At 38.7% G+C, this 23,184-nt stretch overlaps 1 protein-coding gene across 2 annotated transcripts in view; it reads left to right on the top strand.

Moving 5' to 3' along the window:
* Positions 1 to 2,154: 2,154 nt before the first annotated feature.
* Positions 2,155 to 23,184, top strand: part of AP3S1 (adaptor related protein complex 3 subunit sigma 1) — a 54,315-nt gene continuing 33,285 nt past the window's right edge. The window contains exons 1-3 of one of the 2 annotated variants that reach the window (XM_075179516.1): positions 2,155 to 2,424; positions 4,279 to 4,370; positions 6,639 to 6,750. In XM_075179516.1, coding sequence (XP_075035617.1) covers positions 2,356 to 2,424; positions 4,279 to 4,370; positions 6,639 to 6,750 — 273 coding nt within the window. In that variant the 5' untranslated portion in view covers positions 2,155 to 2,355. The remainder of the gene's footprint in view (positions 2,425 to 4,278; positions 4,371 to 6,638; positions 6,751 to 23,184) is intronic. The other variant, XM_075179506.1, reaches the window with a different exon arrangement.

Here is a 23,184-nt window from a genome sequence, read left to right as displayed (position 1 = left end):
ATGAGAGAGACACAGCAAAAGGGGGACAGGGATAAGAAGGCACAAAGGAAAAATTGGAACAGAAACAACAGAAAACCACAGTGCTGGAAGGAAAAATATGCAAACAGCTAACAAAACGGTGAGTGCTAATTATCCAAACTTGGACAGGAACAAAGAGGAAGTGTCACGGATTAAGCAGGTAATCGTAACTACTTGCCAGTATTTGCAGTACTAAGCTAGGAGGAGGCGCAGAGTCTAACGCGATCCTGGTGTTCACCAGGGACCCCCGGCAAGGAGGTTTGGGCTTAGCTGCTAGGGATGCACAGGTCCCGGTTCTCCAATAGTCACTTACCAGAGAAAAAGATATCATGGGTCCTACAAGTGTGGCATATGCATTTATGCGAACCAAAAAGTAATCTGTCAATACAGTTGACTCTGGAAAGACATGTTAACACTTTTATCAACTTTATCAACTGCAAAACATTGTGGACTTTGGCCTGCTGGCTGCCAATGAAATGATCTGTTTTAACCTGTGAACTCAGTCATTGCCAATACCCTCAGGGGGTAGCTGATCTGCTTCAAGAAGCCTGGGGAATGTGCATATTTGGAGTGTCATATAAAGAGTCTGTCTCCAGTCACATAGATGGGCCTGACATTATGCTTCAGTTTTTCTGTTATTTCTTTTAATAAGCTGCTATATTACTGTGTGTGTTAATTTATTATCTTGTTTATACAAGATATACCTTAAGCATTGTGACATTTTTCGGCATGTTAAACTCCATTTCATAATGTTTGTGTGGGTATATCCATGTGTTTGTAGAGATTTTACATGCTAGATTAGTTTGGTTAGTTATAAACACTACATAACTAGATCATAATCATCTATATAGTGCCACTAATTCTGCAGCGCTGTACAGAGAACGCACTCACGTCTCTCCCTGCCCCATTGGAGTTTACAGTCTAAATTCCCTAACATACACACAAAATGACAGAGAAAGAGACTAGGGTCAATTTGAAAGCAGCCAATTAACCTACTAGTATGTTCTTTTTGAGTGTGGGGGGAAACCCACACAAACATGGGGAGAACATACAAACTCCACACAGATAAGGCCATGGTCGGAAATTGAACTCATGACCCCAGTGCTGTAAGGCAGAAGTGCTAACCACTAAACCACCGCTGCCCAAGATACAGGGAATTGTTTGGTTTACAATAACGCTGATTAATTTAAGTTATGGGTGTATAGTCAGATAAGTCAGAGAGTAACCTGAAGACTTTTCTGTAAGAGTTTGGGAATGAAACTACAAAAAGAGAATTCTCACTGCACTTCTGATGTACTAAAAATCGTGCAGCTGGGTCACATACCTTAGAGGCACCACCTTACCTCCAAAAAAATCAAACTGAACAAATTTATCAAAATATTACAAGCACTGGTTCTATATCCCCACATAGAAATACAAGAAAGCACTATATAAGATGATGTTAATATGACATTCAAACAGTTCATTAGTACAATGACCCCTGTACATAAATATACTCACTTAAAGATGCATGGTTAAAAAATAACAAAAAAAACCTCTCTTCTGATCATATATTTTTATTGTTGCTGTTTTCCTCCAATTCCACAAGTTGCATATGCCCTTATCAGGTTTTCTGTGATATGCTCAGAAACAAAAAAAAACAAAAAAACAAATACAAAGACTGATCTAATGTATTACCCTTTATTTTCTGTAATATAAATGACAAGCAATGTCACTTACACTATAAACGCTACACATACTTGTATTTTATATGGTGTTACATAGTTTCGGCGCTATTGTTATATTGCAATACATCGGTGGTGGCAGAATTTTGGGAGATAATAGTGCATATAAAACATAATTTTGTGGGAGTTTAATCATTTTAGACAAATTAGTTGGTTTTGTTTTGATTAACCCTTTCACACCCCCAGTCTCGCGGGAGTCTTGCTGTGATAGTGAATAATGGGCAAAACTTGGGGACAGTCCAATGTGTGCATCTCAGAAACATGCACGTCACCAGCTCTATGTCTTCTGTTTGCTCAGGGCTGTTCTGTCATTCATTCCTATCCCGTCGGCTGCGCTGTAATGACGTTGTGAGGCTAGAACGGCCATATTCCTTTCTCCTGCTTTGTTACCAGTAACACGGCGATTGGTTGAACTTCGAGTCACATGACTCCACTGACGCGTCTCGGGAAGTGGCTGATGTAGAGAGACGCTGGACGGATCCGTGTCCCGTGCATTGTAACGTGCAGCCCTGAGGACCCGGCTCGCGTTCTGGGGACCAAGCGCCTGCCCTAGCGCGAGAGACCCCCCGCCGCTAGCTGACCAGCCGTTGAAACGTTAGAGTCCGGCGCCATCATGATTAAAGCTATCCTCATCTTCAATAATCACGGCAAGCCCCGGCTATGCAAGTTCTACCAGCATTACGTAAGTTATACCCCACCGAGCGCTGGTGACGATGGTTTGGGTGTAGGGTCAGTGGTCACCCAGCCAGCGCAGTAGGAGTCAGCTGTTCTAGTGATGTTCCATTGATTCTCTGCTCAACCAATGACCGCTCACTTACTAACCACTGGCAGCATATGGTCTAGACCAGTGTTGGCTAACCTGTGACACTCCAGGTGTTTGAGAAACTACAAGTCCCAGCATACCCTTCCAGCAATAAGCGGCTATATATTGGCAAAGCATGCTGGGACTTGTAGTTTCACAAAACACCTGGAGTGTCACAGGTTAGCCAACACTGGTCTAGACTCTAGAGTTAGGGGTTCCAGAACCCTGCCAGTCAGCCTGTAGATCTGATGCTGTTCTACTACCACTACACATCCCAGCGTGCCACCTCAGTTCTGTGTTTTGCTTTGTTTTATATTAATGTAGATCCCACTGTTTTTTAAGCTTATTACATTACCTTTTGTCAGGGATATTCTAATTAGTATCAGAGCTGATAATTGTTTCAGGGACTGTTCTTTAAGAACATGTGTTGAATGGAATCACTATCTGAATAACAAATGCAGTTAAGATTCTTTATTTAGAGACAGGTTACATATGTGGCCTTATGTGACCATAAGATTGCTAAGTAGATAAAGCTAACCACAGATGCCATATTTCACTTGGCCGATGCAGAGTGCTTCTTGTGTAGGACCAAAACAACCATCAATTGATTGATGAGATGTTGGAAATCTATTCGTCTGATAACTCCAATAAATGAATCTGGTCATGCTATCCTTAGGCTGAGCACTGAGTTTAGCCCAAGCTTGTCTCCACCGAGGAAAAACAGGAATGGCAGAGTCTGGTCATGCTATCCTTAGGCTGAGCACTGAGTTTAGCCCAAGCTTGTCTCCACCGAGGAAAAACAGGAATGGCAGAGTCTGAAGGGGCACTTTAGATAATGTTTGTTTGTGCTTAATGACGGTGACACATGTAGGCTGATCCTGCTGCTCAGCCTTTGTGACGATTGAAATTGGACAAGATCTATTTCGACATCACTAGGGTCTCTATGTGGTTGGAAAATTACTGCACATACAGGCTGATCGATATGATCTTCCAACTGTATACCAGCATGTCTGTAATGACTTGATCCATTCTGACCTGATTATGCTTGGGCTTTTGGAGTCTTAGTAGTACTTGTTTATTGTTCTGTGCTGTTATACCTTGCATGGTGTACTGTTTTGTAATCTGTAAGGTGCTGCGGAATCTTGTGGTGCCTTATAAATAAAGGATAATAATAAATACTGAGTAAACATGCAGTGATGTTGGGCTAATTACCGGATATCACCGCTATCATGGTTTTTATGGTCCACATAAACCTTTCTGTCTAAACCAACAAATGTATTTGGGTTCCATGTGAATTTTAGTGTGAAGCTTTTATCTTTAAATTATTTTTCTTGTTCTTATTAATAATCTGAAAATGCAATTTTATTTGTATTTGCAGGACACAGAAAATATTTACTCTCATTTATGTTAGACACATATTTGGATAAGTACCGAAATACAATACTGAATGGCCTAGGCTTGCCTGCTTTTTCTCACATGACACCATGTAATGTGATTTAGTGGTGGGGTTTCAGTAATGAATGAATGAAGTATTACATAATGGGCTGAATATAAATATTTCCCAGCAGATGAATCTGAAGTCTATTGACAAGGAACAGTGAACAGCAGTAATATTGTTTTGCATTTGTTTGTAATTACAGAGTAGGCGATACTTGTACATGTAATATATGTTTGATTTGTGATATATGATTGGTTAAAGTGTTCGTTGTAGTAAATGTATGTTTTTATTTTCAGACTGAAGATATACAGCAACAGATTATAAGAGAAACATTCCATTTAGTGTCTAAAAGAGATGAGAATGTTTGCAACTTCTTAGAAGGAGGATTGTAAGTATATAAACAGCCGCTATATTAATGGTTAGTGAAAACTGCTCAGTCACCAGGGATTTATCAACAAGACTTGTTAAAGTGTAGCAGTCATGCCATATTGAGTAATCTAGCATTAATAGTACACTAAGTAAGAGCTTATTGTAATGTCTAGTTATTAAAATACTCACATTTCACAGCACCTCTCCCTGTGTCATTCATGCATTGGATATTATTTATATTACCTGTTGGTGTGAGTTGAAGTTCCTTTGTCACTAATACTATGTCATTACTTAGAGCCAATATCAGCCCTGAAAATTGGCAAGTTGATGATGTCACAGGGGGTTTCTCAGGAGCACAGTGAGCGTGCTCTTGCCAGTACATGAGCTATTTACATGCTCATTATTAATTCATTCATATTAACAGCTTTCCAGGAAATTAATGTCATGTTGACATATAAAAAGGTGACTAGAGAATAAACTATATAGCTGTGGCACAGTGATATATTCCGTATTTTCAGTTGTATATTGTTTATGCAGATACCTGTTTATTTTGCGGTTGTGTGTTGATGACGGGTACTCTGTAAAAGGACTAGTCATAATTTCCTCCTGCACCCATTCCCGATATTGTGCAAGGCGCCCCAATGAGAAGCATTACAATGAAAGCACTCTTACTCTGTAGTAAGACACAACCCATCGTACGCTCAGATGACAAGCTTAAAATAGCCAGCCCTCATTTTAATTTTTTATACAGAGAAAGGAAGGAGCTGGGTGAGTGACAGTGACTCTAAAGATTTCTCTGATGCAGTTCTCTAGGACTATAATAATGGGGCACATGCTAAAAGCTTTACATGTGCCTTTAATAAATAAAGTGCACAAAAAGTCCATTGAGACTATAAACATATTTTGCATAGGCAGGAAAGCATCATCTTTTACATCTGCTTACCTACTGCTCTTTGTTTTTTTTATTTTTCTGATGTAGTCTCAGTGAGTTCTGTATTTCACCTAATACTGACATTAAATGGTGCTGTTTGTTAATGTCACTTTGTAGCTGCTGAATTGCTATCGCTGCCAAGGCGTTGTAGGAGCTCCGTTCATTGCACTATATTTGTGACGATGAACATGCACAATGAAAGCATATTGAAGAATACATTTGTAATTTTATTCATATAGGGTAGTTATAAATATGTCAACTCATCCAAGTTGTTTACACAGTACTAATTATGTACAGTGTGTTGGGAGCTTTGCTGTCTAAGTGCAGCTGATTTCATGATTATTTCTATCTTAATTGTAGGTAATGTAGTCTTATATAAAAGACTTTTAAAATGCTTCTAATATTACTCTGTTTAATATCCAAAACACACTTTCTTTTTTATAACTGAATAATACATTTAAATAGGACCATTCAATTTTTACCTAACCCTAATAAACTAAATAGTTTTTACACTTTGCATAATGTAAAACCACCCAAGTATTTCTATGCTGTTGGTGCTCTGGAGAGAGTATAGGAAATCGGTGCACCCTTATAAGTGAATGTAGGCCTTTGGCATCAGAGTTGCCTGCACTGTACTCACTCCCAGGTGAATGCCCTCATTCATACTCCAGTGCTGGCTGAGCAGGCAAATTCAATAGTGTCAGGTTCTCTATAAGTGTTTGGTACTTCATCTGATCTGAGGAATTGGTAGATAGATGAGGAGTGGAAGAAAACTTCTACCTTTATCATAGTGTTTTTAATTAATGTTTCACACTTAATACAATGATTTGCACTTTATTGTTGTAACTTTTCTGCTGCCTTCTGGTGAGTAAAATAAGTATATTTAAGTTGCTCAGGTCTCAATTTGGGATGGAGATTTAGTTGACTTGTATCAAATGAGATTGACATGATCGTAGTCACAGCTCTCATGTTCCCTACTTCTATCCCTACAAAAGAACTATGCAAGCAGTCACTACTGTTTTTTAAATTGATTTTGCAAAATATTTGCATCTCTTCAATACAGTTCTCCCCAGGGGCTGCTCAGAAGATGATCATTTAAAATGCTGCTCTTCATCTCCAAGGCAGCAGAAAATGAATATAAATGTTCATGTTTACATAGCGCTCTAATTTCTTTGACTGAAGTCTTTATAGGTTCGCCTTTAGACTTTACCTATGATTATACAGCTGTATAACATACTTTGTAGTATATTTAGTACAAAATGCTAAAATAAATGAACCCCTGATATACTGTTGACGGAAAAATGTATACAGTATAAAATCACCTTGTCTAACTTTGCACAAATTGGTATTTTACAGGTTAATTGGTGGATCTGACAACAAGCTCATATATCGGCATTATGCAACATTATACTTTGTCTTTTGCGTGGATTCCTCAGAGAGTGAACTTGGAATTCTAGATCTTATCCAAGTAAGTGTCTCTGATTGGTGTAACCCCACGTGTTTATGAAAGGTTGGAAGCTCGGTGTATTAGAACATTGCCATCTATAACGGTGCTGGTGATGCGTATTAGAACACTGGATATCCTTTCACTGGAAGTGTATATTCTGACCAAGTCTTCCATAAGGACTGGAGCTCAGCCTCTGTGTTGCTGCAAATGGATATATCTTAGATTCTACCAATTTGCTTTGTGAAAAGTGTAAATTGCTTTTTTTTTCTTCTAGTAATATTGGTTAGAACTTCTTTCCTCATGTTTGTGTAAGGTATTAAAGCAACATATGAGCAATATTAAAGAGAACAAGTATATATAAATAAATATAGGTATATAGTGGGGTTGTTTTTGTAGCACCCTCAAGCAACCATAGGGAGAACACATGATGCACCTGCAATATCATATATGGAATTGGATGTACAGGTTTGAGGTCATTTATCTGGAAACCTGTTATCAAGAATGTTCTGAAAACCAGAAAGATGTTCACTAAATAATAATATTTAATCTTTCTGGTTATACACACAGATATGATGACTTCTAATGATGAGTGTATATGGTAATGAGGAGAGGAATGCCAGGGGCAGTGTGGGGGAAGGCTGAGGTATTTTTTTGCATGTAATTTACAGAATATCTTGTATTAAAACTGTTATCCATAAATGAATGATAACCAGAAATAAAATAACAACAAATTACTTAACCATTAAATTATAAGGATAATACCAAAGGGAAGTATAAAGAAAGACCAACATCATTTTAAACATAATCTGGTGAATTTTAAACATGATGCTCTAAGTGACAGAAATATCCTTTATTTGGAAATCCCTATGAGGTAGCTTTACTAAAGTTTCTAAAAAAGAAAAGTGGAGGTGTTGCCCATAGCAACCAATAAGATTCTAGCTATCATTTTCTATAAAGGACTAGTTAAAATGTCATCTAGAATATGATTTTTTTGCTATGGGCAACACATCAACTTTTCCTTTTAGAAGCTTTTTGTAGTTCTACCCAAATGCCTTAATACTGGGATATTTACTTTGATGATAGATCTCAGTAGTTCTTAACTTAATAGAATATTAAGCTAAGCACTACCACTTAGGACTAGATTTACTAAACTGCGGGTTTGAAAAAGTGGAGATGTTGCCTATAGCAACCAATCAGATTCTAGCTATCATTTATTTACTGCATTCTACAAAATGACAGCTAGAATCTGATTGGTTGCTATAGGCAACATCTCCACTTTTTCAAACCCGCAGTATAGTAAATATACCCCTTAGAGTTTTTACAATAACTATCATCATTTTAATATTCTCAATCTCCAAGTGAAGTATGCTTATGAATTTATTGATTTGTTTTTGTTTTTTTTTGTTAATTTGAAGTACAGTCTTCAGCACTGATATTGTTTTTTGTTCTCAAGATCTGAATATAGACCTCCTTGATTTTGTGGCACATTATATACATTTTACACATGGAATATATAATATAGCCTTGTGGATATTGTGCTGTTGATTTGTATTTTTAAATTTTACCCCATAAACTGAATTTACGGACTATAAAGATAAGATTTCTGTTTGTTGCTTTTAAAGGTAATTATATTGTTTGCATGCCATTTACAAAACTGTTATTGATCCCAAGTTGTCATATCATTTTATTTGAGATGGAGCAGCTGAAATATTAATGGAATAATAGAATAGTGACATGAAATATTCATGTAAGGCTGACCTAGATATTTAAATATTCTTATTGAGTGTACACTGTATGTCAGGACCTTCAAGTAACATTATCCATGTGAGGGGAGATCAATTTACCTTTCCTGGCAGTCAACAAAATATAGTCTGTAATGACATTAATTGTTTTACTTCTCCAATAGAATTGTACATTTAAGTCAATTAATATGACATCAAACTTATATACCAATATACCCTGAGGTCAAAAGTGAAATTGTGTTTTGGTATTTTTTTGTGGATTATATATATATATATATATATATATATATATATATATATATATATATATATATAATGATACATGATACACACTACTTCTCTAAATATATGGCCCTAGCTAATATATTTTTTTTGTAAGACATACGCACCCATTCCTCACTCAACCATGGCTGCTTCCAGCAATCTTCAATACTTCTGCCCCTGCCATTTCTCTCTCTACACATTGTCAACTATTCAATGTGTGTTGGAAGAGTGAGTGTTGCACAAGTACATCTGGAAGGGTTGTGTGTGTTTTGTTGTTCTTGTTTGATTTATCTTTATAGATCAGTAGCAAAAGTGACCTGGGTAGAACCTAGTCAAAATTGTTTTTGAGTTACAACTAACATATCCCTGAAAATATTTTTTTATTTTTTTTTGTTATATCCAGTTCTTCAAATAAAGGGTAGGGAGGAACCTGCTCATTGAGCTTAAATGTGTTTAAGTATTTTTTATTTTATTTTTGTAATAATCAAATCTTATTAATATTTTGCAAACAACAAAGCAAAGTAGTACTCCAAATAGTACCATTACTACAAACAAGAGAAAGAAAGAAGAAAATATAAACATCCTCAGGTACTAAGAAATAATTGTTTATCAAATAAAATTGTACACCAGATCAATAACAGATAATAAAGAATTTTTACATATACTGTTGTCCGCCTAAACGGACTGCTAATGGGCGCTGACCAACTTCGACTATTAAATCTTTACTTGTATTAAGAGCTAAACAATTATACCTAATAATTAATAAAGGACCAATGAATTGATTATTTGCTGCTCCTTACAGGGATGTTTGTGTGACAACCCACTATTACATCAAAACTATTTTTTTTTTCAAAATTTAAGTGCAGTCAATCAATCTATTCCATAATAGGAGGCTATCATATGATAACAATACACACTATGTTCTTAATATACAAATCTCATTACAAATAAAACAGTTAAAAACATAAAAAAGCCGCATAGTAGAACAATCATAATAGAATGTGATCATTGGAACACACATCAATGATGTATTATGTGGAGTTTTTTATATGTTTTTACTGTGTTTTATTTGTTATTAAATTTGTATATTAAGAATATAGTGTGAATTGTTATCATATGATAGCATCCTATTATGGTATGGTTATTGATTGCGCTTCTTAAATTAGGGGAAAAAAAAAAAAGATATTAAAGAAACTCAACCAGCAAGCGATATTGATATTATAAATCAGAAATAAGTATACGAGTCAGCAGCAAATAATACATAAGATGAAATATATAAGTTGCATGTTTAAATTTAACAGCTGGGTAGGGCCTCACAAATAAATACCCATCAATATATTAAAGTACACACATATAGGTAAGCCGGGCTGGGAGCCTAAGTTATGTACCCAGTCAAGGTCTTCTGACAGCGATTGTACAGCATATCTAGATTTGATAGACATGGACCAGAGCTTATAGTACTTCTGTGTGGCATTCCAAGAAGTAGAAGTTCCTTTCATGCATCGTTCACCAGGGTAATCCAAGTGTGAACGCTGGGGTATTCATGAGCAATCAAATTTCTGGCAATAATGACCTTGACCAAAGCCAATAGGTTTATTACATATTGCACTGGAGTTTTATTTAATAGTAGGTCTAATGCAACTCCAAATATACGTTTTCTAGGGAACAGAGAAGTGATATCTATACCTGTTTTCTATATACCCTCCACCACCGCAACCCAAAGCACTTCCCACAAGACACTCCCATAGTAGATGCCAGAAAGTAGCAGAATCCATTGTTCCTTCAACCTATTAAGGAAAGGCAGTATAGTATACTCTGGGTAAAATGTATATTTGGATATCAGTATCTAGTACATGAGGTGACCTTGTTGGCACTACCCAACACAAAGCTCCACTCCTCTTCACTAAGGGGTCCAAGCTCGGCTTTCCAATTAACTTTGAGGTTATTCAAATAGTTTGAAGCAAGATAAGGAAGGGTATTGTGTGTTTGAGCCCACCTGTTGAAGAAATACTTTAATTGGGACAGGACTAAATGTAATGTAAATACCACCATACTGGGTTGTTAGGGCATGTCTCAGCTGTAAGAAACTGTAAAACAAATAATTCCCCCTTTTTAGATGGTCAAAAGATTTAAAGTAGTTGTTCATATACAGTTGACCAAGTGAATTGACTCCAAGATTATGTCAAGTGTTGTCCTTCTCTAACTTGTATAACTCCCTATCGTTGGAGTTACCCCAAGCAGGCGGTGCAGGGTCAATACCCGTATCATCCAACGCCACCTGTGTCATATCCATATTCGTTTTGCCTGTCGTAGATGTGGTGCAGTACTTTCGTACCCAAGAAAGTCAGGAGAGAAGAGTGCAAGAACCCAGTCTGCTCATGTAGGAACTCGCACAAAGTATCAGTTGGGGAGTCCTCGACCCACTCTCTCAAATGTGCTAGCTGTGTGGCAATATAATATGCTCTAAAATTCAAATTAGGGAGGGCCAAACCACATGAGGCTCTAGACCTGTAGCCAATTTAATATGTGCCCCCCCCCCCCCCCCCCCTCACCCCCAGAACAGCAATGGACAGTATTTTTCTTTGTGAAAATCCACCCAGGGAGATATAGGAGAGCATGTTGAATTGGGTATACAAAAAAATGGGATGAAGGATCATCATAATTAAACTCTACCAGACATGGACAGAGCTAATTCCTTCCCAGTAGAAATTTTGGTATGGAGATATTTTATGACCGGATCAGTGTTAAGCGAAATATAGTTTTGCACGTTATTTGATATCCAGATTACCAAATATTTGGATTTAAACGTCCATTGAATGGGGATTTGCACATCAACTCAGGGGCATGTCAGCTGCAGAAAGTGCAATCTTGTCTGCAATTTCCCCAGCCCTGTCTCGTACCTCTGCCCAAGGTAGAGGGAGCAGAGCCTGATACAGTTTCTTTCCATAACCACCCACAGAAAGGCCTCACTCCACCGAGTCAAAGTCCTAAGCCGCATCCAAGGGCACAACATTTAAATCAAGTATTTAATAAGCCTTTACTTTAGTTGCCAATGTCTAACAAGACATTGTGAGGTATGATGAAAATTTTTGTGTAGGTGTCTTTACTTGTATATTACTGTAAATACATGTTGTTGTCAGTGTATTTCCCCCCCCCCCCCCAATGGGGTTTTCCTTCTTTTGCTTTTTTGCATGATCTTGAACGAAATGCATAATATGTGTATGAGCAATATAGATAGCCCATACCATTTTCAAAATTAGGAACCTATCAAATCAAATGAGGGTACCCCTGAGTTTATTGAAATCAGGATAAGGGATCTCTGAATATTATAACCCCCTTCTTTCCTTCTTTGAGCTTCTTAAAGAGGGGCTCCCCTCTTACAAAGAAAGTTGCCCGTGTATTTCTGTTAGCTAGGATTGGTGAGATATGGCACTTTTAATGTCCTCTCCCCCATCCCCTGGATCTTCATTATTTTTCAGTATGCAGTGAGTGAGGAGGGGGCTTAGTGACTTTATCATGTGTCTGTGCAATGAGGTCATTAAGCCCCATTTCCTCTTCTGTCCTTCACCTAAAGATGAATCCCACTCATCCTCGGCACTGAAGGGGTTAGTAATCCTCACAGTTTTTTTTTAATCTTTTGTTTAAACTAAGTGAATAAAACACTATTCCTGCCTGCTACCTCATTGGGGCAAAAACAACCTGTAGTCAAATAAAAGCACAAAGCCTTTGTAATGATGGTGCAGACATCACACAATTAACAATATATAATATTACATACCCAATATTCAAAGTAAAAAATATGCTATCATTAACGACAGGAGTGTTTAGTAATGGTTCAATGGCTCAATTATGTGCAATGTTGATGTCTTTACATGTAGGCCTTACAGTAGCTTGTAGTGTACCATGTTTCAGCCAAACATGTACTGCTAGTAACTTGCAAATAATAGGAGATTTGGTACAACAGCTCACTCTGCATGACTAGCAGTTAAAATAAATAATGTTTGAAGTGAGATTTTACACTTTCTCACTTCTCCATTATGAACAGTAGATGGTGCCAGAAACCTCTGTATATTCGCTCTTCTCTTGCTGTGAGCTTGGTTGAAAAAATGTGGTGCTATTTCAGTAGAGCCTATTCCCACATGGGCATCTGTTGGAAAAAGTTGCGTCTTTAGAACATAATTAAAGATCTCACGATCTGGGCCACAGAGCGAGTACAAGAGGGGCACCAGTTGGGCATGTGGGGGCCGGAATCAGATTTTAACTTTAAATTCTCTCACAGCATAATTAGTCTCTGTGCCCCAGATTAAGTGGATCTGCTTTAGTATCATGCAATCGTTTGATGTGGGTAAGTTATATTTACAGAAATATCCATGCAATAGAAACAGACACACAAATGTTTAAAATCTCAAAAAGAAAGAAATATAATTTTTTTTGCAAACCGATATACTCGCAGCATAACTGGCTTTAGAAATCTGACTATGGTTTCCAGTTGTCCCATTTTAGCTATGGGATTTTAATATCTCAAAAGCAAAAATGATATTGGTCAGAGTTTGCTGTAAACAATGGCCAGTGGCAGGTTATAGCGTGCAACTACTGGGGGCCAATTTCGAGAATAATTGTAGATGTTGCTGGATAGGTAGAATGTGGAGGCTTTTGGCTCAGCACTGCCTCTGAAACTAGCATTTTGTTGTTCTGCACCTAAAGGGTTATAAACTGCATTTCCAAACTACAGCTGCTGCTATCACTAAATTTGCCTCCTGAAAAATGAGTACTGAGGTTTTTCAGGGCGCTTTTTATCTTAAAAACCACTTTCGGTTAATGCTCACTGCCACGATATGATGAAATGCCTCACACGTTCCCTGTAACCAATGTAGCCATGAATGGCAAGGTTCCACTTGGCTATATGCCAGAAAAATCACTTTGGCAGAGTGGATGATGTAGCCGGAATTTTAGATAACTATGAGAAACTTTTTTTTTTTTTTTTTTTTTTTAGGGCAGCACGGTGGTTAAGTGGTTAGCACTTCTGCCTCACAGCGGTGGGGTCTTGAGTTCAATTCCCGACTATGGCCTTATCTGTGAGGAGTTTGTATGTTCTCCCCGTGCTTGCGTGGGTTTCCTCCCACGCTCCAAAAAACATACTGGTAGGTTAATTGGCTGCTATTAAAATTGACCTTAGTCTCTGTCTGTGTGTGTGTGTGTGTGTGTGTGTGTGTATTTTAGGGAATTTAGACTGTAAGCTCCAATGGGGCAGGGACTGATGTGAGTGAGTTCTCTGTACAGCGCTGTGGAGTCATTGGCGCTATATAAATTGATGGTGATGATTTTTCAGAGCTATCATATACAGCAGTTTTTACCACAATGTATGAGACACACAATTGTTTTTAACAAACAACATATATTTTTTTAATTTATTATGTTGTGTTTAGTATGCACATACTGCTGCATATATTTTCATTATATGTATAAGTTTACACAAGAATCGCATGCCATAGTATTTAGTGATTTTAGATTTTTTTATTATTTTTACACTTTTGAGAGGGTGATAAAAACCCTATACAAGAAAAACGAATTGCTTAGAAAATAAACATTTCTTAACATATCTTATGTGTCTGGTCGCCATATAGATGAAAAAAATGGCTACTGGAAATTCATCTCCCCCTGCTCTTGTATCTTTGCCGGAGTTAAAACAATCGCTGTCGCCAATAGAGTAGATTCAGCTATTGATTTTATTACTGATCTTATTTTTAATGATTTCAGTCCCAAATTCATTCACATTTTGATTCATATATGGTTAACGTCTTGGATGTCACCCTCTTGGTACAGGAGAATAAATAATTTCTACAAATTAAAGCAAACTAGTGGATTCAAGCAATTATTTATACTTTACAAGTGTGCAATACAGATAGATAATATCCCTAAAGGCCAAATGGGAAGACTTAGAACAAATTGTACTTTGAATCATGATTTTGATGTACAAGCAGAGAAAAGATGCAGAGGGGTTATCCAGATATGTTCTTTCAAAAGGCTAAGGAATATGCCACGTCCTCAAGATAGACGAGCTTTACTTGTATCTAAGAGAAAAGGGAAGAAAAGTCAGATATTGATATTTCTATATTGTTCATATCTAAGTTAAATACAGTTTGGCACATTGTAAAAAAAATCTTTCCAACAATTATAGCATATTAAAATAAGATGTAATGTAGAAAGTCTCATTTAAGGAGAAACATTGTCTTTAAGAGTAATAAAAACGTAAGGAGTATGCTTCCACCAACTATACTGAAGGAATCTAGAAAGATTGAAAATTCTTGGATGCCGGTGAAAGCTGCAGGGCATTATCGCAACAGACCTGTATATTTAACTTGTGGCTTTATTAGAAATAAGACAACAACTCTTACTACTACTGGATACTTATAAAAATAAAATACCTTGATAGCCTTCTGGCTTAATATATTAAATAAGAAATGAAATAATCAAAATACATAGCTACTATCAAAGATCAAATATATAATGGACAGTTTTCTGTTGAGATCTTCAAGTTTGAATATTTTTAAGAATTTCTTGGATCTTTAGAAAGTTAATTTAGTTTTTTAGATCTGAAAGAAACTCTGCATTCAACTTAACACGGAGTGCTGGAAGGGATTTCACTGTGAAATATAAGAGATACACAAGCGCGTCAATGTAGCCAATGCTGTACATCATCCTAGTCTGATATTAAAGTGTAATTGATATTGATAATCTAACCCAGAGATTGGTTAACTTTGGTGAGAGGACTAAATCTATGTGAAATGTTCTGAATTTATTATCTCCAGGATCTGATGTGGACTATTGTAAAAGTCCTCTGCTTTTCTGTAAAAGTGTGTTGTTGTTTTTTTCCCCTTAACTCTTTATTTATCTATTCACTATCTCGCTATATTTTAGATGCTCTTTTTTCCTTTACTAAAAGAGCACATTTTTATTATGCGGTTGATGAACAATATGTTACTTTATTATTGATTAAAGAGACTTAAAAGAATATATTAAAGATACATGTTATAATGTTACTTTGAGTATTCTTACTAGGAAATATTAATATGTGATCTGCTAAAAATTCCCTGTGCGGGACTAGGGGGAAAACCGAATACGGTTGTGATGGAGCTCAGAATGTCTCTTCTGACCGACTATGAAACAAAGTTGTGTCCCGTGCATTAATTGGTCTTTCTCCTATGCTGTTGTGTATGATAAAAATGTTTGTTCTTCAAGAAGCCTATAGAAGTAGTTCTATAAACTTTTATAGTATTTATACAATATGAAATAAGTCTTATTATATGGTTTATGTATGAGAATGTTATATGTCTTTATGTGGGTATCCACTACCACTGATTTCTTTCCAAATACAGTAAATCAGTTGGAATGTTTTTGATGTATAAAACTGTAGTTTTTATTGTAGCCTGTAGATTATTTTTTTTTTTGTTTTTACAATTTAAGTTGAAATCTAATAATATGCAATCATAAGTTTGAGACACAGCTCACTCTTCATAAAATCCAGGCTTGCTTACCAACAGGTTTATTTGCATAACAAATCTGTGTTATATGCACTAGTGAGCAGATGTTTTGGAATCGCTAAGACATGTCTTGCTTTTTGAAGAGATTGTTTTGTTTTTGTTTGTTGTTTTTTTTTTTATCAGAATACCAGTAAATTTATTTCAAACTATAGTCAAAACATTATTGTTGAAAATTACTATTACTGCTTGAAATGACTGATTTATAATTTTATTATTCATATACGACTGCTAAGCCCAACTTTCAGCAGCTATTACTCCAGTGTCCCAATGTCAGTCTCTCTCAATGGATAAAGTAGAACAGCTTTCTCAAAAAAACACGTCTGCCTATTGTTTAGAGAAATGAAGATTGCCAAGAAACTGAAGATTACATACAAAGGTGTCGACTACTGTCTTGAGATAAAAGAGCGATCCAATTGGGGGCAGCACAGTAGCTTAGTGGTTAGCACTTCTGCCTCATAGCGCTGGGGTTATGAGTTCGATTCTCGAACTGTCTGTATGGAGTTTGTATGATTCCTTCAGGCACTTCGGTTTCCTCCCACAATCCAGAAACATACTAGTAGGTTAATTGTCTGCTATGAAAATTGATCGTAGTCTGTGTGTGTGTTAGGTAATTTAGACTGTAAGCTCTATTGGGGCAGGGAGTGATGTCAGTAAGTTCTCTGTACAGCGCTGTGGAATTAGTAGCGCTATATAAATAATGATGATAGAAAAAGAAGCTGAAGGCACAAATGGATAAGTTCATCAGTCAGCAGTTTGAGAAACGGATCCTTACAGATCCTGTATTGGCGGCTTCCTTAAATATGTCATATGCTGGCCTTTTAGGCAGAGTTGCAAAGTATTAGCCATATTTGAAAGTGGCACAGACATTGGACAGTGGATGACTGGAAAAGAGTATTATAGAACGATGAGTCTTAAGTTTGAGGTGTTTGGATCGAGGAGAACATTTGTGAGACATAGAGCAAATGAAGAGCTACCAACTTCATACCCAATTGTAAAGCGCTACGGAATTTGCTGGAGCTATATAAATAGATGTTGATGATGATTCATGGGTTCACATTTAACCAGAATATCTTCAATCGGCTAGAATGGCTGTGAATGGAGGATTCTTTGAATATAAATTTTAATGACCTTCAGGTCAATTTAATGATACCTTGATAAAAAAAATTGTATCAATTCTGTCAACAAACAAGAAATTTCTTAGTGATTTGTCTGGACTACAAAAGAGAGGTTTTGCCACTGTCAAAATATTTGTTTTATGTAGGGGCATGTACACTATAAGAAGGGTGACCCCTGCCTCCAGCTCAATCTGTGTCCGAATAAAGGAAAATGTTTACAAACTTTTCTACCGGTGGTACTATGTACCTACTCGACTACAAAAGATACTGCCTGATTCCTCTGACAGGTGTTGGCGTCTATGCTCTGGCGCGGGCTCTTTCTTACGTATATAGTGGGACTGCCCGAAACTGATTCCCTTTTGGCGCGAAATTAAAGCCTTGATAGAAATGTTAATTCAAACCCCCTTACCCTTCGACCCTAAATTTTTCATTCTACCTCTCGGGTTCCCCACGGCCACTAGACACCAAAATAAACTTGCTTGTCACATTATTTCAGCGGCCACATGTCAAATCGCCATAGATTGGAAGCAGGCTGCCCCCCCCTTCATTCTCCGCTGTAACTAATAGGATTTGGCATACGTATAAGATGGAATACATGACTAGCATTATACGAAATACGGCCAAATCCTTTAACAAGGTCTGGGACCCCTGGATGTCTTACTTCCAATACCGCTCCCCCTTTACCTTATCACACCCCCCTCCCTTACGTAACTCTTCCCCCTCCCATTTCATTGCCTCTGACTCAAGAGGGATTTCCCTCGCACCTCCCCTTCTCCCCCTCCACCTCTCATCTTCTCTTTTATCTTCCTCTTTCTCTTCCTCCTTCTTTTCTTTTCTTTCTTCTCTTTTAAATATAAAAATGCCGGTCTTTATTTCATTAAACCTGTGCTATTATATCTCTGAAGCACGGAGACTCCTACTTCACTATTCAATGTACTGAATATACTTTGTTTGATATAACATGTATCCATTTGCACTGTTAATCCCTTTTTTGACCGTTAATAAACACTTGTTTAAAAAAAAAAAAAAAAAAAAAAAAGAAGGGTGACCCACCTGCCAGTTTTAATCTGTATTGTTGCTCTGCCTGTTGATGCAGACAGTGAGAGCACCTAGAGCAAGCATGTCTAACTGATGCTTTGCGGACCACGTGCAGCGTTATCTTACATTGCACCTCTTATGATTTTCAGTGACACGTGTCTCCCCACATTTTATAAACTGTTTTTGATCCCATATTCTAGAAGGGGCTTACATTATTTAGCATTTACATGCTGAGATGCAATAACATTTTAAGTACTTTTATGTGGTTCTAGTCAGTAAAAATGTAAATTATGCTTCATAGGTCAAGAAACGGCAGTGAGAGGTGTGACTTAGGTTCCCAATGGTGCCGCGGCGCTGTCACAGGGGTGCCGCAGCCAGGAAGAGAAAAAACACAAGCAAAAAAACCCCAAAAAAAACTTACCAATCCGGCGGCACCCGGGACCCAGCATCCTCCTCGCTTCTCACTGAATGTCATGCCCGACATTCGGTGACAAGTGGCAGGAGAGAGGAGGATGCTGGGTCCCGGGCACCGCCGGATTGGTAATCTCTTTCTTAGTTTTTTTTTTTTTTTCTCTTCCTGGCCCCTGGGATGCAGTGTGTGTGGGGAAGGGGTACGCAGAGTGTGTGTGTGTGTGGGGAAGGGGTACGCAGAGTGTGTGTGTGTGGGGAAGGGGTACGCAGAGTGTGTGTGTGTGTGTGTGTGTGTGGGGAAGGGGTACGCAGAGTGTGTGTGTGTGTGTGTGTGGGGAAGGGGTACGCAGAGTGTGTGTGTGTGTGTGGGGAAGGGGTATGCAGAGTGTGTGTGTGTGTGTGTGGGGAAGGGGTACGCAGAGTGTGTGTGTGTGGGGAAGGGGTACGCAGAGTGTGTGTGTGTGGAAGGGGTACGCAGAGTGTGTGTGTGTGTGGGGAAGGGGTACGCAGAGTGTGTGTGTGGGGAAGGGGTACGCAGAGTGTGTGTGTGGGGAAGGGGTACGCAGAGTGTGTGTGTGGGGAAGGGGTACGCAGAGTGTGTGTGTGTGTGTGGGGAAGGGGTACACAGAGTGTGTGTGGGGGGGGGGGGAAAGGGGTACACAGAGTGTGTGTGGGGGGGGGGGAAAGGGGTACGCAGAGTGTGTGTGGGGGGGGGGGGAAAGGGGTACGCAGAGTGTGTGTGGGGGGGGGGAAAGGGGTACGCAGAGTGTGTGTGTGGGGGGGGAGGGGTACGCAGAGTGTGTGTGTTGGGGGGGCAGGGGTACGCAGAGTGTGTGTGTTGGGGGGGCAGGGGTACGCAGAGTGTGTGTGTTGGGGGGGCAGGGGTACGCAGAATGTGTGTGTGGGGGGGGAGGGGTACGCAGAGTGTGTGTGTTGGGGGGGCAGGGGTACGCAGAATGTGTGTGTACGGGGGTACGCAGAGTGTGTGTGTGGGGGGGGGGGAAGGGGTATGCAGAGTTTGTGGGGGGGGGGGTAAGCGGTATGCAGAGTGTGTGGGGGGGGGAGGGGTATGCAGAGTGTGTGTGTGGGGGGGAGGGGTATGCAGAGTGTGGGGGGGTATGCAGAGTGTGTGGATGCAGGGGGGGGGGGCGCAGAGTGTGTAGATGCAGAGGGGGGGGGCGCAGAGTGTGTGGATTTGAAGGAGGGCACAGAGTGAGTTAGCTGTAAATTATTATTTGACAGAAATATAATTGAAAAAATATATAAAAAATATTATTTTCCCTTGGATTTATCTGTAAGCCCTGAAGATTAGCATACATGAAAAGTGCTCTGAAGATCCTGACACTGTGGCAGTATTATACAAAGTCCTTCAGTGTTATGTTCTCGTTCAGTAAGACGTTGAAGGAGCAGGTCAACCACAAGCATTCCTAGTACTGTAAGGAAAAATATGTCTCCTGCCTCAAATCTATTTTGCTGCATGTGGCCAGACAACAACCCTATGTCCAATAACGATCCTATCGAAACCAAAGTTCTGGAATGTTTGTATATGACTTTGGAGGGTAACCACTATCGCTATCCTTTGACCTCTCTAACAGACCATGAAGGCACCAGAAATAATTCAGCTTGAGTGCCTAACAAAACCTTTTCTAAGTTGGTCAGTCATCCATTTGCTCTGGTCTTGAGCTGCGTAGAAGGATCACAATGTTTGTAGTCATAAGTGTCAGCCATATCTAGTTTGAAATATCGCAGTGCTGAGAGTATTAGACAAGGAGATCACCTCCTGAGTGGCTCCTGAATGGCTGAAGCTAATAATGTACTACTGTTAAATCTGGTGCCTCATGTAAAAACTAAAATGTAATGTAAAGTTTTTCACTACTATAGCTGTACAGTAATGTATGTTGTAGAAAATGTTTGCCTCAATGCAGCATCTGCTTCACTGCCTTCGGCATTATGCAGATGCTACGTGTGCTGTCTTCTCTGCTGTGATGCCACAACATCTGTCTGCATCTTAGCAGAACGTATAAACTTTATGGTGAAAGAAGGACAGCTTGGTCAGCTGGGCAAGTGTCCAATTCTGCATACACACTACCCGCATACAGAATTGCATCAGAGAAGTACTCGAGGTGGAAATTTAGAAGTGGTGGTATGGAAAGTGTAAGTGATTAGAATTTGATAGTTTTACTATTAAAGCAGTAGGGGAAGTGGTAATATGGCATACCACCATATAGCAGCCCACATTGGGTTGGGTACGCTTTAACTGTGCTGAAAATTCCGACACCGAGGACGCCTACAACTGAAATCCGAATTTATGAAAGAACGATTTCAGTATAAACAGAGTTACCTCAAAAGCGACGCTGCAGATATCCGATCGCACCAGCAAGGTGACTGCAAGTTATTTCAAATGGACACCTCTCCGGCACTACACTTTCAGGTCAGAGCGAGCTCAATGAATGTTAATTTAAAGCGCAATGTTGGGTTAAGTGTTTAAACACAACCTGTGGGGTCCCGACATTGCTCTTTAAATTAACATTCATAGAGGTTGCTATGACGTGAAAGTGTAGTGCCAGAGAGGTGTCCTTTCGAAATAACTTGCAGTCACCTTGCTGGTGCGATCGGAGATCTGCAGCGTCGCTTTTGAGGTAACTCTGTTTATACTGAAATCGTTCTTTCATAAATTCGGATTTCAGTTGTAGGCGTCCTCGGTGTCGGAATTGTGGTAATCGTGAAAACGATTACCACTGCCCACATTGAGCACCGCATTAGAGTGTATTGCTTCCAGCGTGGCACCTAACTGAACATTGTGGGACATACAAAGTGTTTCCTAGCAGTTCTGTAGATGGCTAAGCATGTTTTATTATTTTTAATGCTTTTATATTTGCATAATCAGTTCAGCGGGTCCATTTTAATCATTTCTATGTCGGTAAGAAACGCTTCAGTTGCCTTAATCAATGTGTGTGGTTGGCCATGCGTCCGTAACAGTCTGAATTTACTTGTTCAATAAACCCTAACGTGGAGCTGCCAATGACCTTATCCAATTCCTTGGTAAGGGGTGTTCAGGCACTTAAATATGTGTATTATATTAAAAAACACATCATGCATATATTTTTATTTTTATTTTTTAAATTCCCTTTTGTCTGCTTTTCCTCCTAATTCATCAAAACACATCCCATATATTTAAGACTGACCTTTTTGTCTGGGTCATGACAAATACTGCGTTTCACAACAACTTGGTAAGTGACTCAACATGAAGCCTTAACCATATTGTTTTGTTCAGCTCTCTGGTCAGCCGTCCCTCACCACCTCTGGCTTGTTGCATGTTTTCATCTTTCACATCTGCTTTCAATTTTGTTTGGATCAAGTTTAACTTTTTTCTGAGCACTTGATTATAATAGTTATGGTTGGAGAATATTTGATGAATCATGTAGATTCTTTTTTTCCTCTGGCTCATTTTAGTAATCCCCAGTGAATACAGTGTTGAGGAAAACACTTTTCACATCTCAAAACTAACCATTATGTAAAAGAAACCCCACTTTGCCAAGCTTCCTTTTAAAGTGGACCTACACACATAGTAGGCAGCCAAATGTGTAGCCTGAGCGATGTCCCTATAGAAGTGACTGGGAACTAATGATCTAACTGAAGCATAAAGTACTAGTGAATTGATAGGCTTGATATTGTATTCCTCCACTGTGTTGGTGACACGTGCGCTTTAAACTTGCAATTTAGACCCACAGTAAAGCTCAGGATCCAGCTTCTAAAAGATAGATATAGGTAGTCCTATAGCGGGAGTGGGAGATTGGACGAGTTCCGCCATAAGAGAGGGAATATTGTAGGGCTATTAGGTCTGATACTGTGCCAGCAACAATATTTTGCAAGGGTTTTGATGTTACATTTGGCTAAATCATGTACCGTCTGATATATGGCTGTGTTCCTCACCCACTATGTACCCCCCTACCCCATTTGTTTTTATTGTCCTTCCCTTCCCCCCCCCTCTTTTTTTTTTTTATTTCTGTACCCCTTTAAAAACAAAAAAATTTTCAAAACTAATAAAAACTTTCTAAAGTTAAAAAAAAAACTTGCAATTTATTATTATTATCATTTATTTGTTGGGCGCCACAAGGTATCCGCAGCACCGCACACAGTACTAACAGTAGACTATACAGGGTGAAACCATACAGAACAATGAACAAAAAGTACCAATACTTCAGAAACTCCGGCCAGTCATATGCAGTAAAGACGGAGCGGAAGAACAGGTATGGAGACAGGAGGGGAGGGGGCCCTGCTCATATGAGCTTACATCCTAAGGGAGGGTAAACAGACCAGGCACAAGAGGAGCCAGTTGAGGCA

This window comes from Mixophyes fleayi, chromosome 1 (assembly GCF_038048845.1).
Source record: "Mixophyes fleayi isolate aMixFle1 chromosome 1, aMixFle1.hap1, whole genome shotgun sequence".
Taxonomy (NCBI): domain Eukaryota; kingdom Metazoa; phylum Chordata; class Amphibia; order Anura; family Limnodynastidae; genus Mixophyes; species Mixophyes fleayi.
This window is presented reverse-complemented; position numbering and strand designations above follow the sequence as displayed.